The 20,524-nt window shown below is 33.8% G+C and overlaps 1 protein-coding gene across 1 annotated transcript in view; it reads left to right on the plus strand.

Annotated features, from left to right (window-relative positions):
- LOC118189106 (transketolase-like) overlaps positions 1-20,524 on the plus strand; it is a 71,066-nt gene that overhangs the window by 18,502 nt on the left and 32,040 nt on the right. The window contains exons 5-6 of the mRNA XM_035359654.2: positions 3,471-3,662; positions 12,822-12,949. Of these exons, the coding sequence (XP_035215545.1) occupies positions 3,471-3,662; positions 12,822-12,949 (320 nt within the window). The remainder of the gene's footprint in view (positions 1-3,470; positions 3,663-12,821; positions 12,950-20,524) is intronic.

The following is a 20,524-nucleotide window of genomic DNA, read 5'->3' on the forward strand; positions in this document are numbered from 1 at the left end:
TCATTTCTGATTCTAGAAGCCTTTTTTGTAATGTGCTTATCCTCCTTTTTTCTCTACTTTTCACTAGAAACAGCCATGGAAAATATCAAAAATGTTTCTAATCTTATCACATGGACAAGCACTTATAGGAAAGAAATTTCTAGTATTAAAGAAATTGAAAACTGATCATCTAAAAGATTTATCTTATATGACTCAATGTGTCATACAGGGTTGGCACTAGGCATTTTCCTACCTGATGCTATCTCTGTGGATCCTGAATTCTGCCTTCTTAAATCTTGCTTCCAGTGCCTTTCTTAAATTCCAAATTACTATTTCTAGACTGTGTTCTTCGGTGTGTCACTAAATTCTAAAAGTTCTCCAACACCGGCTCTGTAACTGGCCTTTATTACCCTGTATCATTTCATATTTATTCTAAATGTTCATATTACTAAAGAAATAAAATTAGCAACTTTTGTATACAAAATGCTTTTAGTTTTTCAGAATAGCAGAAATATTTAATTAAATGCAAAAATTCTAAAATGAAGAGAAAACATTGCAGAAAGAAACTGAATACATAAAGAGGAGGAAAATTATACTTCAAAGATATGTACAGTTATTATTATGTAAATATTGTTATATATGTATATTATATATTTTATTATGTATGTTGGTCCAAAAAGGACCAAAAATGCATTGGCTATGTAATAAGGGACATAAGGATTCATATTTTTCTGTAATGCTATTATTTCAAATAATTTTTTAAATAGGTTTGAGGATGATAATGTGTGTACAACTTTTAGTATATTTCAGTGAACAATTTGTTTTAGTTCCATATTTCATAAGAAGTTATATTTGATAATCTAGTAATAAGTATTTAACCAAGTACAGTCAAAAGTTATATACCCATAATCTGGAATGATCTATAATCCAGACCTCAAAGCTACAAAATTTCTGCGCATGCGTCGTAAGACCTTTACCGCTGCGAATTTGCGTGTGCGCGTGCGCAAAATACGTTTACGAATGCGCGTTTAATGTATAACAGACGGGATAAGCTAAGTTAAAATTATCTAATTATCTATTTCAGTTAATGTTGCAGATTGCGTTGTTCCTTAATCTTCGAATTGGATCCGGATTATTATTTTTTGCAGACTGTTAGAGCAATTTTATAAAAGTAAGCTTGAACTTTCGATTATGTCAAATAGAATTTCCCATATATATTTACTAATATGTAAAGGATATACAAAGCGAAAGTATCTTTCGGAGTCCAGTAAACAAAAAGTGGAATTGCTGCAAAAAATGGATAAAGGCATATCCTTTGTTTATCTAAACTTTAATGTTTGTTTATCTTTAATGCCCCGGCCGCGTGCAATGAATTGGAAGTTGATCTGTCAGCACTATCCTTATCTTAAAGGGCAGATGTTTTTATTTTATTTGGCTTATAATTCCTTACTCAATGTAGTATTTCATCTCGATGTACTCCGTCTTTAATATGATTTAAATCAAATGCCTCGTCATTATAATTCGCTTCCGATAGCGAAGAAAGTGACAGAGGTTATTGAAAACGAAAAAATTTCGATTGACAAATTAGTCGGTATTCTCGACACAGCAATTATAGGACTTGAACAGCGGAACTTTGTAACTGAAGAAGAAATTATATCTGTTTATAGAATTAAAGAGAATGTATTATCACATAAAAAACGAAGCAACTTAAGCAACTTACATTGAAAGAAATGTTTAATAAAGTAAACAAATAAATATTAAGCTTTTTTTTTTGTAAATTTTGATACCCTTTAGATCATAATTGTTCTTTATTTCGTAAATTACAGTTTCATATTTTTAATTTTATAATTTCTGCATGCCATTTTACCAGATTTAAACTGATGATCTATAATCCGGAATCGCCGAAGTCCCGACGAGTCCGGATTAACGACTTTTGACCTAATACAGTTGAAAAATGTCTTTCCTTGCAGTTTAATATTATGCTTGAAATTATTATTACATATATATATATATGATTATATTATTCATTGTATTATATGTACACAGCATCGAGGTTTGCCGATTTCGCCTAGTGCAAAGATTTCCGGTGTTAGAATCACTGTTGCTGTAAAATTTCAACAGCTTTTCTTTATTTTTCCGTATATCGTACACAGTTGTGTCGCAATTCCATATGATTCTGCTATAAACCAAGGAGTGGAACCTGCCTCCATCTTCTGCAGAATTTGCACGTTTTGTGTTACCATCAATGCAACGTCTTTACGTTTTTCAACGTTGCAAGCAGTAAAATCATGAGTGCGTTTCTTATGTCATTGTATTAAAAAGGGCTGAAATTTAATATGCTCTTAATGTATCCACAAAATATCCAGATAAAGAAAAAGGCAGCACTAAATAATCTCGTGAAATAACAAAGCTCAGAAAATATGACAACATGAATCGTGAACTTGAAAGAAGAGTTGAGTGAATCATCTGCTCTTTTTTACCTCGATTCAGATTAGAGGGGAAAAAACTTTTATCATGTGATGTCAATAATTTGTTATTTCCGTTCTGACTCGTTATTATTCGGTAATTATGTTTTTCTTCGATATTTCGTAATCAATGTTGCGGTTTCTGGAACCTATAAACTGATTTTTTATATTTTGAGAGGCAACGCAAATTTCAGGAGTTGGTGGATTTCAGGTCGGCGTATTTTCAGTATTTGACTGTAGTCACATTAATATGCCATGTAATAAGCATAAATTGATTTTATTCTTAAATGAAACAAATTAATATATGAAAGGAAGTTATTTAAATTTTAAGATTCATGTAGCTTTTAAGTTTCCTTGAGATGTTATGAAATTGAAAAGAATTGTATATTATCTGCCGTTCTGAAAATATATTTATTTAGAAAAGGGGAGTGAAATATATAATTGTGTTTACTGCACCATGAAAGAGGTGTATTGTTTTAATTTAAAATGTAAAATTTTGTTCTGGCCCCCAAAAAAGGGAGTTCATTGACAAGACCTCACTTCAGAAATAGAAAGAATGAAAAGATGAAAACATTTGTCATCCTTATGCCTTGGCAAGTGTTGCCTCTGCACGAAATTTAAGACCTCTTATTTCTTTCTGTTAAAACATCTTCATGCAAAGTCTTGAGTGTTGCCATTTAGTTAAATCTGAGACTTTCAATGTATCTTCCAAATTTAATCAATCTCTTTTTTACAAATTACATGGTTTAAAACAAAAAGAGTGCTCTTTGGTAACTTAAATCTTCAGCTAACTTTTTTAATAACACAATGGATATAAATTAAATATTTTAACCAATGATTTTTATGAACATCTACAGCACTGTTATAATTAGTGTTTTCACTATTAAATGAATAATGTAAAATCATTTTTAAAATTTTTATGGTGGCTGGTTTGCATTTAAAATTTTTAATGATAGATTCTTCAGAGTATTGAACTGTAATGTTAAATTTTCAAATTGAAATATTTTTAATCAAAATACATTCTAGCTTCCGTGTTTATTGCCTCATTGGTGATGGTGAATCTGCAGAAGGTTCAGTCTGGGAAGCTCTTTCATTTGCTGGGTATTATAAGTTGGATAACCTTGTGGCCATATTTGATATTAACCGTCTGGGGCAGAGTGAACCAACAATGTTTCAGCATCAGATGGAAGTATACCAAAAAAGATTAGAAGCTTTTGGGTGAGTTTTTTTTTTTTTTATGTAATATATATCTTAGATATAAGAATTTCAAAGTCCATTCTTCATAGGTATTGTATAAGATAAAAAGTTTGTAAACATATATGGTATAAGTATTGGAAGAAATGAATTTAAATCACAAGCGTTAAAAAGACATTCTGCAGAAGATTGACTAAACATTTTTATTAAAGATGCTTCCCCCCCCCTAAGATAAAGCAGCTTCCCACTTTTTAGGCTATGTTATTAGACATACCAAAATATGAAGTTCAGAATTCCATGTGTGCACGTGGAAAATATTCTTGATCCTTGCAAAACTGAATGATCGGTGGGCTTTGACTTGTGATGCAGTCATAAGCCCATTCTTTTTCAAGAAGCAAAAAATAACAGGAAGATTCTTAAACATAGTGAAGAATTTAAGTTTATTAATTATATTATTTATTTCAATTAATTACATCTGAGGTGATATTGAAACTGAATGAGGCATCGTCACATTGCAGCTGACAATCATATGCAACATCTTAAAAAGCAGCATAAGATTGGATGTAATAGGCCAATTCTCTGGCCACTTTGCTTGCATGTGATTGGCCAATTCTCTGGCCACTTTGCTTACCAGATGTTATCTCCAAGAACTTCTTTCTTTGAAAATATGTTGAACACAAGGTACATTCTGGCCGAAAGTATGTATTATGTATGCAAATTCAAATACTGTTGTTTATGTAACTCTTCAAATGCTGCAGAACATGTAGAATGAAACTCGAGTAGACATTCTCCCTGTGTCAGACAAAACTCCTGTAGAATTACACTGAACTGTAATTGCTTCAAAGAAAACTTGGTAGGTTTGCTTTCAAAGAGCACTTTTTGTGTGTTCATGTTTAGTATCCTTAAAATAACTTCTAGAGACTTATCTTCTAACCACTACAAACATTGTGTATCCTAAAAATAGGGTATGCATTCTTATGGGCTTACTCCTCCATTCCTTTTCCCCCAGTAATTTGAAAATAGTGTAAATGGTAGTGCATGTTTTTTGAGTATTCAAATTCATTTTTTAATCTTAATTGTCCAGTTTAGCTTAAAATTATAATTATTCTGCATATGCTTATATATATATATATATATATATATATATATTTCTTTAAAATATTTATATGAAACTTATGTATGCATAAAAGTATAAATAAGTACAAGTAATTTGTAAATAAAGTCAACTGAAATAGGGGATTCGTTAACCGATTCTTGGTCAGCCTCGCATATCATACATTTGGCTGTTTTGTGCCTGTGTGGTCGGCATGTGACAAAGAGTGAAATTACATCATTGAAAGTGAATTCATTGCTATTTACATGTCTCATTATATTCTACCATTAGTTTTTGTACTTCTGAATACTGCTAAAAGTAGGCTTTCATCACATTTTTTTACAGCGAGATTTCCCGCCTTGAATGGGGCCTCTTTGCATTCCTGAAACAACTGTGACTTAATTCTGGACATGTTGGAAAATTGATAATTGACTCTATTGATTACCAGGGATAGTAATTACACTGTGCAGCTAGCCTTAGCCTTTCTCCCATTTCCATAGGAATATTCAAATCCTTTTTAGTTGTCTCCACCAGCAGTTTTGTAGATCACATCTCCTTGTTTACAGGATTGTGTACCATGCAGTTTCTTTCTTTGGGAATTTGTACTGCCGTTACTCATTTTAATTTAAGAAATATGTGATTGGATAGTGCAGGCACTGCAAGCCATTTTTTGTTGCCTGATTGGGATAAATTTGATTATTGCAGGAATGTGTATCATGTAACCCATAAGTAAGTAGAGTGTGCATTAAAGGATTGTAATTAATGTACAAGAAAGTTGGACATCGGTGTTGCTGATGGTGTATATTGTCTCCTTAATGTGAGAAAATTTACATTAGCTTATTGTGTCATTTTTTTGCTTGGTTAGTAGCAATATTTGTGTAGTCAGAAGATTCAAATGCATGTTTAAACATTTAGTTCATCGCATACGTAAGACATTTAATTTTATAATAGGTTTTTTGAATATAACAAATATTTTTAATTACATGTGATTTGCAGTTGTATTTAAGAAAGCCTGTAGGGATGCTTATTAGCCAAATGAACAAATAGAAAATCAGGTAGTAGCTACGGTATTGTAAGTCCAAATTCAGGAAATTGAAGCATACCGTAAGATGTTAAAATTTTGAATTCCTGCTCTTGTAGTGCTTGAGAGTTTGAGAAGTACCCTGGCAAGGAGATAAAGGCACAGATGAAATGGGATACACTGATATTATAAAGTCTCGGAATAAATTCCCAGCAGTCACTTAATGCTGTGTTTATTTCATTAGGGAACCGAGAATTGAAACAAATAAGGAGTAAGAGTTTTTTGTTGCCCTTCTTTTATCAGGACTGGATTCAGGATGTATGTGTGGATATATGTACTCACGTATGTATGTGTGGATATACACATGCATATACATGCGTACATTTCTGAATCTGTCCTCGATAACGGAAGAGCACAAAGTTTTTTTATTTAAAAATCTAGAGTTATCTTTACATCTGAGGAAGAGAAATAAGAGAGTAATGTCTGTGATGTCATGGGTGCTTAGAGTGGTATGTTTCCAAATACTTCTTTCATTAAATTGTTACATTATTAGGAGAAAAATGGCTGTTTTCAGGCTCCACAAAGTCCTTCATTGGGAGTTTAAAGGGCTATTGCTTATTTGTTTTGCACTAACTTGTTTTAATTTTGTCTGAAGATTTTATGTCTGGTCTTTCTAAACTTTAATCTCGGAAGGAAATAACACCCTCTTAGTGGAAAAAAGAGTTAGCTAGAGAATGGCTGTACTTTTCCGTTTCACTGACGCAAATTTCGCCAAGCAGATTTTATTGGCGACAACATATAGTATACACATAAAAAATGTTAACAAATGTTAGTTCTGAGAATTTTTTTATTTTGAAGGCATAACATTTTAATATCGTTTAAAATTTTGTAAAAAGCCAATAAACAAAGACAATAAATTTATGAAAAGGCATTAATTTAAGAATTTACTATGCCTTTCAGGGTTCAACATCCAGATTCGCCGGTTCATATCACATGACCCCAAGTGATCTCATCTCACGTACATTACGCTACAAAAATCTAATTCTCTCAGTAATGATCTACATTAATTTCAAGTTAAATCTCAATTCGGAATACAAGTTTAAATGCAAGAATTATTTCAATTCGTACGAGCAGCTTAATCAGAAATTATGTAAGACCGCAGTGCTTTACTTCTCTAGTGCATCTCATTAGAATGGATGAATTTAACCCTTGACTTTGCTTTATCTATATTTCCGCCTTCGGGTGAGCGGTGTGATTGCATCCTAATTGACTTAATTACCGTGAATGGCCTTAAGGCATAAAATTGAACTATGGGTAAAAATACTATGTAATTGTATGCTAGTATTATTGAAAGAAACAATCAATCTGATAGGAAATGGTTGCTACTTGTTTTTGAAAATGAGGCGTAAAAGGTTACCAATGAGGATATTCCGTTTGGCATCAGTTGTACCATTACTGGCGACTTTATCGCCTGCACCGGCAAAATGGAAAATTACAAAGAACGGCTTTCAGGCCAGATGTTCAGTAAAGAAAATTATATAATCAGTGATTTTGTTCCTGTTAATGAAGCTTTTTTAAAAATTTTGTTGTTGTTTTTCTATACAAAGTGTAAAGAAGTTGCTTAGTATGTTGTCAATAAAATAAAAGATTAATCCAGGTGTCATTAACAAGATACATGTACAAGACACGACACCAGCCAGAACTGTGTTACTTTGCTCACAGTAGTTGCCAGGATGTGAATTGAAACTGCCTCAAGCCTGATTCCAAGATAAGATTTCTTTTATTATTTAAGTAATAGAAACATTTGAAGACTGGGATATTTTTTTTATAAAATAGTTAGTGGTTGGACAAATTATATTAGAAGGTTTTGTAATTTATTTAATTAGATGATTTAGTAACAAGAAAAATGTGTAAAGAAAGGAAGATTTTGTTATAGTGGCAATGGGGCGGGGGGAACAAGAAAGTGAACATTCAAAGAACATTCAGGAGCAGACCAAGAAACATTGTTGGAATTGGAGATAATGGAACTAGGACTTTAAAAAACTAAATTGAAAATCACTAGAAGCAAGCGGAGGCTAGGAATTTGAACACAGATGGAAATAAACAGATTAATTCTAACTAGTTATAAAACTTAACAAAGAGTGTTAACCCAGGCACTACCTCCCTTGAAAGTGCAATGGAAATGAAACGGGTAAAGGAAAAGTTATTAGTAGAAAGTTTACTGAATTTGTTAAGTGAATAGGCAGCAAATTTCCAGATTTATATAAATTCAGAAGAAGTGAAAAACTACCAGAATGTTAAAATGAGGGTCTGAAAGGAATTTTAGCTAATCCTGGAACCTTGTTTAGAGAATTTTCTTTTGGCAAGGAGGTTTCAGTTCGCAGTATAATCAGTAGTTATACTTCAAACTACTAAAAACATTAAATACACCGCAATGCAAAGTGCATCTAAAGAGAAAGCTAAATCTGATATCGCAGTTCATGTGGAACTAAACTCTCAACAACAGTAAGCAAGCAACTGAACACAGACTCTCTGTAAATCCTTTTATAGGTTTCAACTGGTCGCAGGAAATTTCTGGTACTTGAGATTTCTGGGTGGTAATAAGAGGATGGAATTACGGTTACAGCTAACATAGTGGCCAATTACATTTATTCAATTTCAATACAAATTACCAAGATATCCGTTTACTCGCTGTTAAATGCATGTGCCCCTATATTCTTACTTTTCCAGCATAGCCTTTAGGCCCACCAGCGGCCGAGCGATAAAGTTGCTGAACACTGTTAGTTCGGTCCGAGCTTCGAATCCCGCAAACGGGCTGGCTGCATGGACGTTTATGTGGTTTTCCCCATGTGTAACGCTTATACGAGCCAGTTTCCCTTAGAAAGTCCTCCACGGAGGCATCCCTCCCCTTAGGCAGATAGCTCTAGTGTGCCTTGCCATAATTATATAAACCAAACCAAACCGGCATAGCCTTCTTCTAAAATTTGTCTCGTGCTGCGTTGCATGGGGAAATACAACAATTTTAATTATAATTCTGCAAAAATTAGCCATCTAAATACAAAATTCATAACATTGTGCCCTTCCCAAAGACTGCTTATTCTGGGCAGTACGATTCCTGGACAGGAAGACATACTTACAACTAAAGCATAATAAACATTACAATACGATAACAAACAACATAAACGTTAATAAGTAATTTAAAACAAATTAAATGCTAAATCAATAAATGAGAGCACAAATTTAGAAACAAATAGGGTTGTTGTCTTATATTATTTACATTATGTACACCACGTACTATGGTAATAATAAGGAGCTAACCTGTTGTAATGAACGACTTTAGGCTTAGAATTCGGAAACTTGCAGATCCCAACAACGTCATTCAGCTTCTTTAGGATCATCCCAAGGTGACTGTAATTCCCGACAGAGTCCTTTCCGTCGAATTGAATTCCACATCCGCACATTGTCTCCTTCATTGAATCAGTGTCCTGTAACTCTCGTGTCTTACCGGGTTTTTATCTTCTCCGTGGCCAAATTCACTTGCTCTTGTGCAAAATTATGCATCACTTCAAACCAGCCGTGGAGATCTTGGATGTACTCCTCAGGCAATTAAGGCACATCCAGAGGGCGACCAAACAATAGATCACAAGGCAGACGAAGGTCATGACCAAAGAGTATCTAAGATGGAGAATAGCCAGTAGTCTCGTGGACAGCACTGCAATAAGGCAGTAAAAATAGAGGTAACTTCTTATCCCAGTGTTGTTGTTTTCTGGAAATCACCAATGAGGGGTTATTAAGGATGGTTTAATTAAACCTCCCCACCATGCCGTCTGATTGAGGATGTATAGGTATCATTTCAGTTTTGTCAAAGCCAAGTAGCACTTCGAACCTAGAAACCCAATGCTGTACCATGATCAGGAAAGGATACACTTCGGGCCACTTGGGGAAGTAATTGATGACAATGAGGATGTATTTGTAGCCGTGAGCAGTTTGTCGCAAAGGTCTTAGGATTCAGAGTTGATATGTTCAAAACGTGCTTCTACATTGTAACATTGTAGCTTGCTTTGATTGCATTTCTTTTGTCCTTTCCTATCCGCACAGGTGTGCAATATTGGCACCACTTTTGCACGTAGTCCTTTGCATTACTTCAATAGAGGCACTCTTGAACTATCTGCAAAGTCTTCCATATTCTGAAGTGTCCTCCTATGTAGGTCTTTAAGGACACCTGGGATCCAGGATCTTTGAAGTATCAGCTGCCATTGGAAAGCCTTTCCATCATCCGATTCAAATGTGCGGTACAAGATGCCGTTTCGAATATGGAATGATTCCCAGAGAGCCGAATGTTGTTTTGTCGTAGGGCTATAGATTGAAATGTTCTGCCTGCTAGTTTTCTATTTGAAGACTCCATTAAGTCAGTTATGGGTTTAATATTGTCATATATTGTTGTCTTCCAGCTGGTCTTTCATGACTTCGTCGTAATTGCATGGGTCATGATCAACTGATGTTGAAGATATAACTTGTCAGACAATGGGATTCAGTAGCTTGTGTTTCTGTTCAACCCTGGAGCAATGTCGGCAGCTTTCTGTACAGGGTCTTGCAGACAAGGTGTTGGTGTTTCCAGGTGAGGATTCCTTCTGATGATGGATAGTTATGTCCTCCGAGGCTGAATGCAGTTCGTTATTTTTAAAGTCCAAGGAAAAATTATATTTCCTTAGAAAGTCCAATTCGAGTATGCAAGTATCTGTAATATCTGCCACATATGCCTTGTAATAGTAGGCAACACTTTCAAACATGATGTTTAGGTTTAACTTCCCATTTATTTTGATTTGATCACTAGATGCAGTCTGGAGGTTAACCCAGTATGGTGTCTAAATGAGTTTTTCTTTAAACTGTTGAACTAAATCTTTTTGAATGATGGTAACATTCGCTCCTGTATTGATAACCATATTGTGAGGAACTCCATTGATATGTTCCATGATGAAAAGTCCATTACTGCCACCACTTGCTGCAGAAATCTGAAGTACTTTAAACTGGGGCTCCTCATTATCTTTCAAACTTTGTTACCCGAGATGTTGATTGCTCTGTTTCTTGTGTCCTTGCTGTGGAATGGTCTTATTTTCTGTGCCTGGGATGTTCTGCAATTCCTCCATGTATGCCCTTCAACACCGCTCGCAGTTCCAGCACTTTAAGGATCGTTTCTTATCACTTCTATTCCATCTCGGGGTATTATCTTGTCTATTTAAATTATAGATCTTATTTTCCATGCCCTGGAATGTTCTGCAGTTCCTTTGTATGTGACTTTCAGCACTACAGTTCCAACAATTTAGTGTTGGTTTCATCTCGTCCCTTTTATCGTATCAAGGCAATGACTTGTCTGTTGAAATCATCTAGACTAGCAGCCACTTGATCCATTGGCTTCTGGACTTGAGCAACTCTGATTAGGTGCTGATCTCTTAGAGTTGCTTGCTGGGTCACCTTGAATTTCATGGCGTACACCAGAGTGCTTTTTAAATCCTTGATACCTGCTATTTGTAGAGCTTCCTGTATTTCAGGATCACAGATGCCGTCAATGAAGTGCTGCAGAGACAGGATTTTCCTTGTTTCTGTCGAACACTCTGAAAAGGCGAGATGAGACAGCCTTTCAACATCCATGGTGAGCTCCTGGAGCATTTCTGTGGGCTTCTGATGACAGGATTTGAATTGAAGCCTGCTGTAATCTTTTAAACATTTCTTCCCAAAACGCAGCTTCAATGCGCCTGATAGAGAAATGTAGCCTTTTGTTTTCAGGAAATATCTGCTACATCTGCTGTCAGAGAAGCAGCAAGATGACAGGCCTTAGCTTGGAAATCCCATCCATTCGCTTTTCCTGTTATTGAAATTGTCTTTATGTATTTGCCCATCATATGTAGATAACTTCAGAAAAGAAAGAGCAGGCATTGGTAAAAATTTAAAGCCATCAGAATTGCTTCCTGCTGTCACTATGCATTTCTTTAATGTGTCGACTTCTTTGGCGATAACAGCAGAAACCCTGTTTTAAATTTGTTGTTTGATTTGTTCTTGGACAGCAGAAATTCTTTTTTCAATGTGTCCAACTTTATTTTTTATTTTCTTCCATCTTTCCTTGAACGGCTTTCATCTCCGCTTTAGTGGATTTTTTTGATGGATAAATTAATTTCTTGATTTAAACAGACCCAACTTATAACAAAAATTGTGCTTTTTGTGTAATAAATTTTCATTTCTGAAGTAAGAAAACAGGCAGATCATAAACCAATGGGATGCCACTCAGAAAGTATGATGGTTAGAGAAGCTTACTGCAGTACCAAAGGGTCTGGGTTCGAATCCGGGAGAAGGCGTGGTTATAACTGTTCGTCTCTTTATAAGGAGGCAACAGTGGATGCCTATTAAGTGCCTCCATAATAAAATGGGCATCACTTCAGGATTTAGGACAGTTGCCAGTGCTGAATAGGCAAGTGCACGCCATTAGATAAAAAAAAATAATAAATAAACCAGTCGGAGAGAAATATTCCTTACCTTGCAAATGAAGGTTTGATTAGACTGCTTTATTTAGGATTTTCACTTTTCTTTAATTGCTTAATTCAAATGTCAGTTGTCAAATTTTAAAACGTATTGGTTTAAGCATCGTCACAGGCAAAAAAAAAAAAAAAAAAAAAAAAAAAAAAATTTTTGACAGTAGTAAATTTTAAAATGATGCAATCTAGGAAGATTTATTATAAGCCGTTGCTAGATGGAAAATAAGAAATAATCAAATTTTAAAGGAGCTGTTATAAACCGTAGCTTTCACTTGCACTCTAACATTATATTTTTTGTTCATGCATGGGGGAAAATTATTTCCGTAAAATCTTAGAAAAGATTACATGAGTACAAAAGAACAAAAAATGTTAATACTAAACTCCATTCAGCCTAATAATGAAGTATGTGATGTTATCGTGCACACACGTATTGGTAGGCTCTGAGGAGTGTGAGTTAGATGTATCGAATCTGAACTGTGAACTTTCAAATTGTGAATGAGCTTTCATTTTAAGATTATTGTGTTGTGAATTCTCATTTCTAGATTCAATGCTGTAGTTATTGATGGTCATAATATTGAAGAAATTATGAAGTCATTTGATGCTGCAACACATAATAAAGGAAAACCAACAGCAATATTGGCTAAAACATACAAAGGGAAAGGAGTTTCTGGTATGTGATGTTTGTTATTCATGATATATCTGTATAGTTTTCCCTCTGCCATCCTATATGATGAGTAGTGGTGATTAAACAAGTTTTATATTCTTGTATTATTTTTGTGAATTGAAGATTATGAATTAATTTTTTATCCCTATGAAACTGTATAAATTTTTACAGCATAAGTTTTATCTTGTTTTATATTTCACATGAAAATACCCCTTGGCTATGAATAGTAAGTTTGCGTGAAGTTTTTCAACAGCAGTATAAAAATAAGCATTTTGTTAATATGGTAATCTTTTTTTTTTTTTTTTTTTTTCATTTTATATGAAAGTTATATGAATAACTTAGATTTTATAGAATGATCAGTATTTTAAAATTTCATCATTTTATGAAAATTTTGAATCAATTACATACTATTATTTAAAAAATAATAATTCTTGTTTTTTTCCCTGGCATTAGTCCAGTTCAGAATAATGTATAATGTTGGAATTATTATTGCAAAAGCTAAATCAAATATATCTTGGTACTTGCATATTATCCCAAAGACAATGAAAATTGCCAAGCAGCGCAAAAGAGTATATTTTCATTGCATTAAAAAAAATTCACTTTTTTAGAACAGGAAACACCTGGATTTATTTTTAAAGTTATGAGATCCAATCATAAAAAAAAAGTTCATTAATGTATATGATATGGTCAGCTGAATATGGCCAATGAAAAAATAATAATTGAAAAAATTAGCTGTGGGAAGCTTGTAGATGTAGCATTCTAAACAGAGCTTTCTATAAAATTGTTGAGCTTGGAAAATAGTAGAAATTGATGAAAGCCTTACAAAGCTCAAAAAATAAGCTCGTCATATACTGAGTTTTTATTAAATAAAGAGGCTTCACTTTCTTCATAATTCCACAGGAACAAGTAGCACAACATTAATATAATCTTGTCCAACTTTCAAGATTCAGTGGTAGCCAATTTTCACAGTCTACAGGATTATATGCAAGTCCTTATAACTATTATCATTTAGTTAAAATAAGATGACCAGATTTTTAACATCGGTAAAGCAGGACACCATTGGCTGGGAGCAAGAGTTCTTGATTTAAAATTTGGTCTATATGGAGCAATACAAATTTTCATAGAATGCAAAAATAGCATTGTAATATATTTATGTAATTTCAACATAAGTACAACTTACAAATATTAACACATTAAAAAATTATTAATAGTATAATTTTATTCTTCGGCATATTTCTCATTTAAGTGAATTTTTTTAGTAGATTGCTGCTGTTGTTTAAAAAGTCAGGAAATTTTTCACAAGAATTTTTAAAATTATATTTTACACATAAAATGGCTTTCAAAGTCTCAACATTTAATAGCCTTAATTTTCTAATCTCCACACTTTATTTACCATAGAAAAAATGCGTTCAGTTGCAGCATTAGTTCCTGGTAAAGACAGCTTGTAATCCACAATTTTCAGTGCAGTATTGTATGAAGCATAGTTTGTTTAAAAATGATGAAATATTTCTAACCATTTGTTCTCTATTGTAATTTTTTCTGGTGCCCAAGATTTAACCCTTTCCTTATCAATATATTTTTTAATAATGATACCTCATGAAAAAGATAATTTTTGGAAATATTTACTATATGGAAAATTTTGAGCAATATGATCGAATGCTTTTTACACATCATTCCAATTAAGTTCTTGTTTTTATGTAACCCAGGGAAAATGTTCAATATCATAATGTATCCTCCACTATTCTAAATAATATATGCAGTAACTATGGAGCTTTTTAATGTGATATCTGCACGATTTATTGCACCTTGTTCTTTTAGCTGGCTTATACTATTATGGATAGTTAACTGAAGAAAATTATTTTCTAACTGCTCTCGATGCTGAAATTTTAAATTAACTTCATTTGCTACTTCAATTACTGAAATTTTGTCACCTTCAATAAGTTTTGTAGCAGTTTTGTAGCTCTTTTTCAAAAAAAGAGCTGCTTGTTGTGTACAAACTCTAGCCAAATTTTTGAAGATTTTTTTTCAAAAAACTTTTCTAAAATTCTAGGACATTTATCCTGTGAATAGAAAGTAGGGTTTCAAAGGATCATATATTTTCTAAATTCTTTCAACAATTGGCAAAAGGGCTAACCAGCATGTTTTACTGTATCTAAGTATTTTCTGCTATTCAACTTCCACAGTTTCGCAAAATTCTATAAGCATTTGAACGTGCACAGTGTATGTATAGAAATCAGAATATGCTTTAATAGCAATATTTTTCACATCTATGTGCAACAAGTCAGTAGCTGTTTGAATGGCTTTATGATTTACGTATGTTGCGCAACCAACACTAATAATTTTTTTATTAAGGTTTTTAATTTGTAAAAATTATTATTTATACTTCTGGCTTTTCCTCCAAAATTTGCATTTGTGTTTGTCTGCACAATAAGCAATTATTTTGTTTTAAATGTATTTTTTCCTAAATATTAATAGTGGAGCTGAAAATTATTTCTGAAGTTTTGCCGAGCAAAGAAACGTAAATCTAAAATTCTAATTTTTATTCCAGTTTCCGAATCAAGAAATCTAATAATGATTGAAAATAATTTTTATGCTTTATGATTAGATGTGTCAAAATATATGGCTATAAAATTAATTTTTTCTAGATTTTGTTTAATTCTGAAAATTATGTGGGGAAAGCACATTATGCACAATTGCCTCAGATTTTGTTCTAGCATGAGCAAATTTTTTATCGAGTAACCTTTGGACAACTTGTGATGTACAACCTATAGATCTGAAGGAATAATTGGGATTAATAACATGAAAAGGCATAAATCCTTCTGCTAATGCTGATTTCTTTTCTTCATACTCTTAAGTTGTTTTCCGAAAAAATTCCTAAATTTTGGAGAAAGGGGGAGCAGTATTTAAATATCTTTTATGTTTCTGTGTCTCCATGTGCTTTGAAATATCGTTCCCGTCGTGCAAAGTAGAAAATTTACCATTGAATTTTCTCGCATTTTACCATGTAATCGCTTTTGGTGTTTTTAATAAAAGAAAATTCTCTTTGTAGATCATCATTGAATTTGCATCCTCTTTTCTTCCTCATTACGTTAAAAATCTTAAAAACAATGTTTTAAATTATGTATAAATTATTATATACATACTGCTTAAAAACACAGTAAGTAGGTACACAATTACATGAATATATTTTATTGTTAGTTTATAAATTACTTTAATTTGAATCCTATATTTCTTTCTAAATAGTAACAAATACTATCTTGTATTGCAGTAATATCAGTTGTGCCACCTTGAAGGCTGGCGCTAGAGGTTTTGCTGCCACTGTAAAATATAATCACTTGTTTAACTAGCACTGGCATGCAGTACGATGTGTATCATCTGAGAGACAGTTACATAATGTTTTCATCATTGCTAGTGCCAAAAAATGCCATTGTTCATAAAGTCCAAACAATGGTGGTCGAATTCTAACAACTGATCAACAATGCAAACTGATAAGCAGTTCTCGATAATCACTTCTAAAAAATTATTTGTTATTATTAAAGTTTAACATTATAAAATTAAGAAAAATAATATAAAACTCATATCCTGCCAAAATAGCCACATGGCCACCAAAACCCATACATTTCCTTCCTGATCTCCCGACATTCCATAGCTTGTGCATTTTTTCCAAAAATTGGGACTTTTTAAAAATGCCATAGGATGTGGGATAAATTGTTGGACATCTGTACTTTATTTTTTGCAATTTGAACACAGATTATTTTTCATGTCTAATAAGGTAAAATTTAAATGTCATTCATGTTAAATTTGTCATGAAAACTTCTTTGAATTTATTTATGCATAGGAGCCATGATTAATTTTGGAACTTGAAGCTTTTAAAAGATCTCATTTTTATCAAAAGCAGATTTTCACCAGCTGGATTATATTAGGTAAACTGATTAACTGCCTGCAATTAATCCAGTAAATTATTGGAAGAAAATATTTATTTCTATTTTTTAAGGATTTACTGAAAAAGATCCCGCTCTCGGGGGGGGGGGAAGTTTGAAACTAGGTCATTGATGTGAATAAGAAACAAGATTGAAGAGCATTTAGGTTTTCTAAATATTTAATGAATTTTTATAATGTTCAAGTGAGAATGTGTTATACAGGGTGAATCTGCTGAACAAGCGGGCAAAATTTGAGGGGGTGATAGAAGGCAATTTTAGGAGCAATATTTGTCATAGAATGCATGGCTGGAATGCAAACGGGCCACTAGGTGGCATTGTAAGTAACTGGTGTAAAATGGATCAATCCTTGCATCCAACGGCATTTTCTACCATGGATTGCTAGTTATACAAACCATGAAATTTTCAGGGTGATGGATTGGTTGAGGTGGTCCCATAACTTGGCCACCACCGTCACTGGATCTCTCTTGTTTGGATTTTTTCCTGTGGGGCCATATAAAAAGCCTAATCTAACAGTGGCCCATTGAAACCAGTATGGATCTAATCGCTGTTGTTGCCAGCAATATTCGGGAGATGCCTGGTGTCTGGTCGCAGGCTATGTGTCATTTCCTATCTTGCAGTTGTGAAGCCTGCATTGCATCTGTTGAGCAATTTCTATGAATATGTTCTGTTAATAAAATGTTTTCTGAAGTATCCCTTCTCATTCTTGAGTTAATTCTTTAAATGTGATATCGGAAAACTATCTTTTAACTTTTCACCACTTGCATTCTGACCATACATTCTATGGAAAATTGCTCATTTAGCTGCCTTCTATCTCCACTTGTTCAGATCCATCCTGTATTTACTTGAAGAAATATATCTATTTCTTCAGCAAATTGTTAGTGACATTATATCACAGATGAACATTTCATTGCACTTAAGTTTAAAACATACTTTGAAAATTTCTTAATTATATCATAGTAAGAAAAATTTTTAACTGTTGTAAGTTGCAAGAAAGCTTACAACTATTTTTGTTATTTTAATTTTATAGCAAAGGAAGGAGATTCAAAATTAAATTTAAGAATTTTTGAGTAGAGTAGACTTTAAGGTACTCCTTGTATTATGGCGAAGTTGTTGTTTGATTTATCGCCAAGTTGTTTCATTTATGGTAGCCTGAGTAGTTGAATGTTATGGAAAACCTATTGCGACGTAATCAGGTGCATGATTCTGGGAAATTTTGTATGATGGGATGTTTCGTAAGCGTTTTTGTGGTGTGTGTTGGTTTGATTCTTTAGACGGTAGAATGGCCGAATGTAGTAAGATTAATTTAAAGTTTCTGTACGATTTAGAGCGAAAGGGGAAAAGAGCTTTAATTGACTGGTGTGTAAATGAAGATTTACTTAGTAGCCATTATAAGCGTCCTGTATGTTGGAAGGATATGCGTTTAGTCAAACGTAAAAACCATTTAGATGAATTTGAATGGCTTTGTAGGAAGAAAGGTTCAGATAGTCACTATGTGAAGCATTCTATCAGAAAGAGTACTTGGTTCGAAAAAAGTCATTTGAGTATGATTGATATTTTGATTTTTACGTGGCTCTGGGGGTACGAAGCGAACTCGAAAATCATGGTAAGTGAATATTTGCTTTTGGTAGTGCTTAAATGTATAACATGTCTTTCCTTGTTTATGTTAATTTATTGTTTGGTTTAAAATGTATTTTATTGAGATTATGTATTTTTTGTTTGCCTATATTGTAGAATTTGGTTCTCCTTTGACTTTTTAAGTGAAAATATATTGATGTGTACATGGACAAAGTAAAGAGAGTGCGCAATGCAAGTTTGTGCAATTCTGGGATTTTTTTTTTAAGTGAAAATAGGTCGATGTGTACATGCATAAAGTTAAAAGAGTGTGCAATGCCATTTTTGTGCAATTCGGGGATTTTTTTTTAAAGTGAAAATAGGTCGTGTGTACATGGATAAAGTCAAAGGAGTGCGCTATGCCATTTTTGTGCAATTCGGAGATTTTTTTTTTTTTTTAAAGTGAAAATAAGTCGATGTGTACATGAATACTGAGTTTGTGCAATTGTTTTGTCTTGTTATTTTGGTTTTGTGTAGCGGCGATTTTTGGCCGAAGCCAAAAATCGCCACTTCGCAAGCCAAAATAATGAGTTGAAGAATTGCACAAAATTGGTATCCATGTACCGCCAAGTTTCACCAAGGGGTACCCTAAAATGTACTTTTACCGAATTTTGCAAATATTTGAATTTTCCTCAGCCAATTTCTCTGAATTTAAAAACTCTGTTAGAAAAGCTCGAATATGTTAATTTAACTGTTTGGATATCAGTTTAATATTAAATTATCATAAAATTAATTTTTGTCAGACTGAAGGACACAGCTGTCTTTGTAAGGTTTCATTAATGATATTGATATCAACTGGTGATAATGAACAGCAGTATATTTTAAGGGGCCATTAACTCTGGTAGCTAATTTTTGATTGATTCCAGTTAATGAATGGGTTATTGTAGGTAGATTTCCTTTTGATGTGAATAGTTACAACTTTCATTTAAAATCTTAAGGCATTCCTATTCAGATAAGCAATCTTCAAGTACTTGTGGAAATCAAGACTGCGGATGTGACGGGGTCGTCTGCATTTTCTTGATTTCCAACAAGTCAGAGTCCCTTGAACACAGCTGAAGTGAAGTTTCTGCCTTGGTCAGAATGAATCTGGAGGGGGGTCCCAAATCTAGACTCCCAATTCTGTAACAGAACTTTAGCTGTCGTGACAGCCTCTTGATCTGGAACTGGGTAAGCTTCGGGCCACTTCGTAAAGTAATCCATGACAACGAGAATGTATTTGTTGCCATCCGTGGTCCGAGAAAGAGGTCCAAGTATGTCGAGGGCAATTCGCTTGAAAGGCGCTCCTACACTGTATCGCTGCAGCCTTCCTCGGCGAAGTCCCTTCGGTCCTTTCCTGGCTGCGCAAGCATTACAAGATCGGCACCACTTCTCAACATCATTTCTCGCTGAACTCCAGAAGAAGCGCTCTCGGACCTTGTTTAATGTCTTCATACAGGCGAAATGCCCTCCTGTTGAGCTGCTGTGTATTTCCTTCAGAACATCAGGTATTCGGTTTCAAGGAAGCAGCAGCTGACATCTCTTATTAGTTCCATCGTCGCTTTCCCATAGTCGATATAAGACTCCATTTCGGAAGTGGAATGACTCCCAGAGAGCCCAGTACCTTTTAGTTGCAAGACTGAAAATGGAAATGTCCTGCCACTTGGGTTTTGTACTGGATCATTCCTTCAGTTCTATTATTGGCCTAATGTTAGGATCCGCTGATTGGTCTTCTCTAACTTTTTCATCACTCCACGGATCTGGATCAGTTGATGTTGAAGATGTTACTTGCCAGATACTCGGATTCGCCAACCTGTACTTAGCCTCGGCTCTGGAACAATGGCTGCAATGTGCAGGACATGGCTTCCTGGATAAAGCATCTGCATTTCCGTTGGAGGAGCCTTTACGATGTTTTATCTCAAAGTCATATTCCTGGAGTCTTTGAATCCATCTGGCTATTTGTACTTCGGGATTTTTTAAATTCAATAGCCAGGTTAGAGAAGCATGGTCAGTCCGCAATAAGAATTTTCTGCCATAGAGATAATGATGGGAA

This window comes from Stegodyphus dumicola, chromosome 8 (genome assembly GCF_044657685.1).
Source record: "Stegodyphus dumicola isolate Sdum_Otavi_A_Nest chromosome 8, ASM4465768v1".
Lineage (NCBI taxonomy): Eukaryota > Metazoa > Arthropoda > Arachnida > Araneae > Eresidae > Stegodyphus > Stegodyphus dumicola.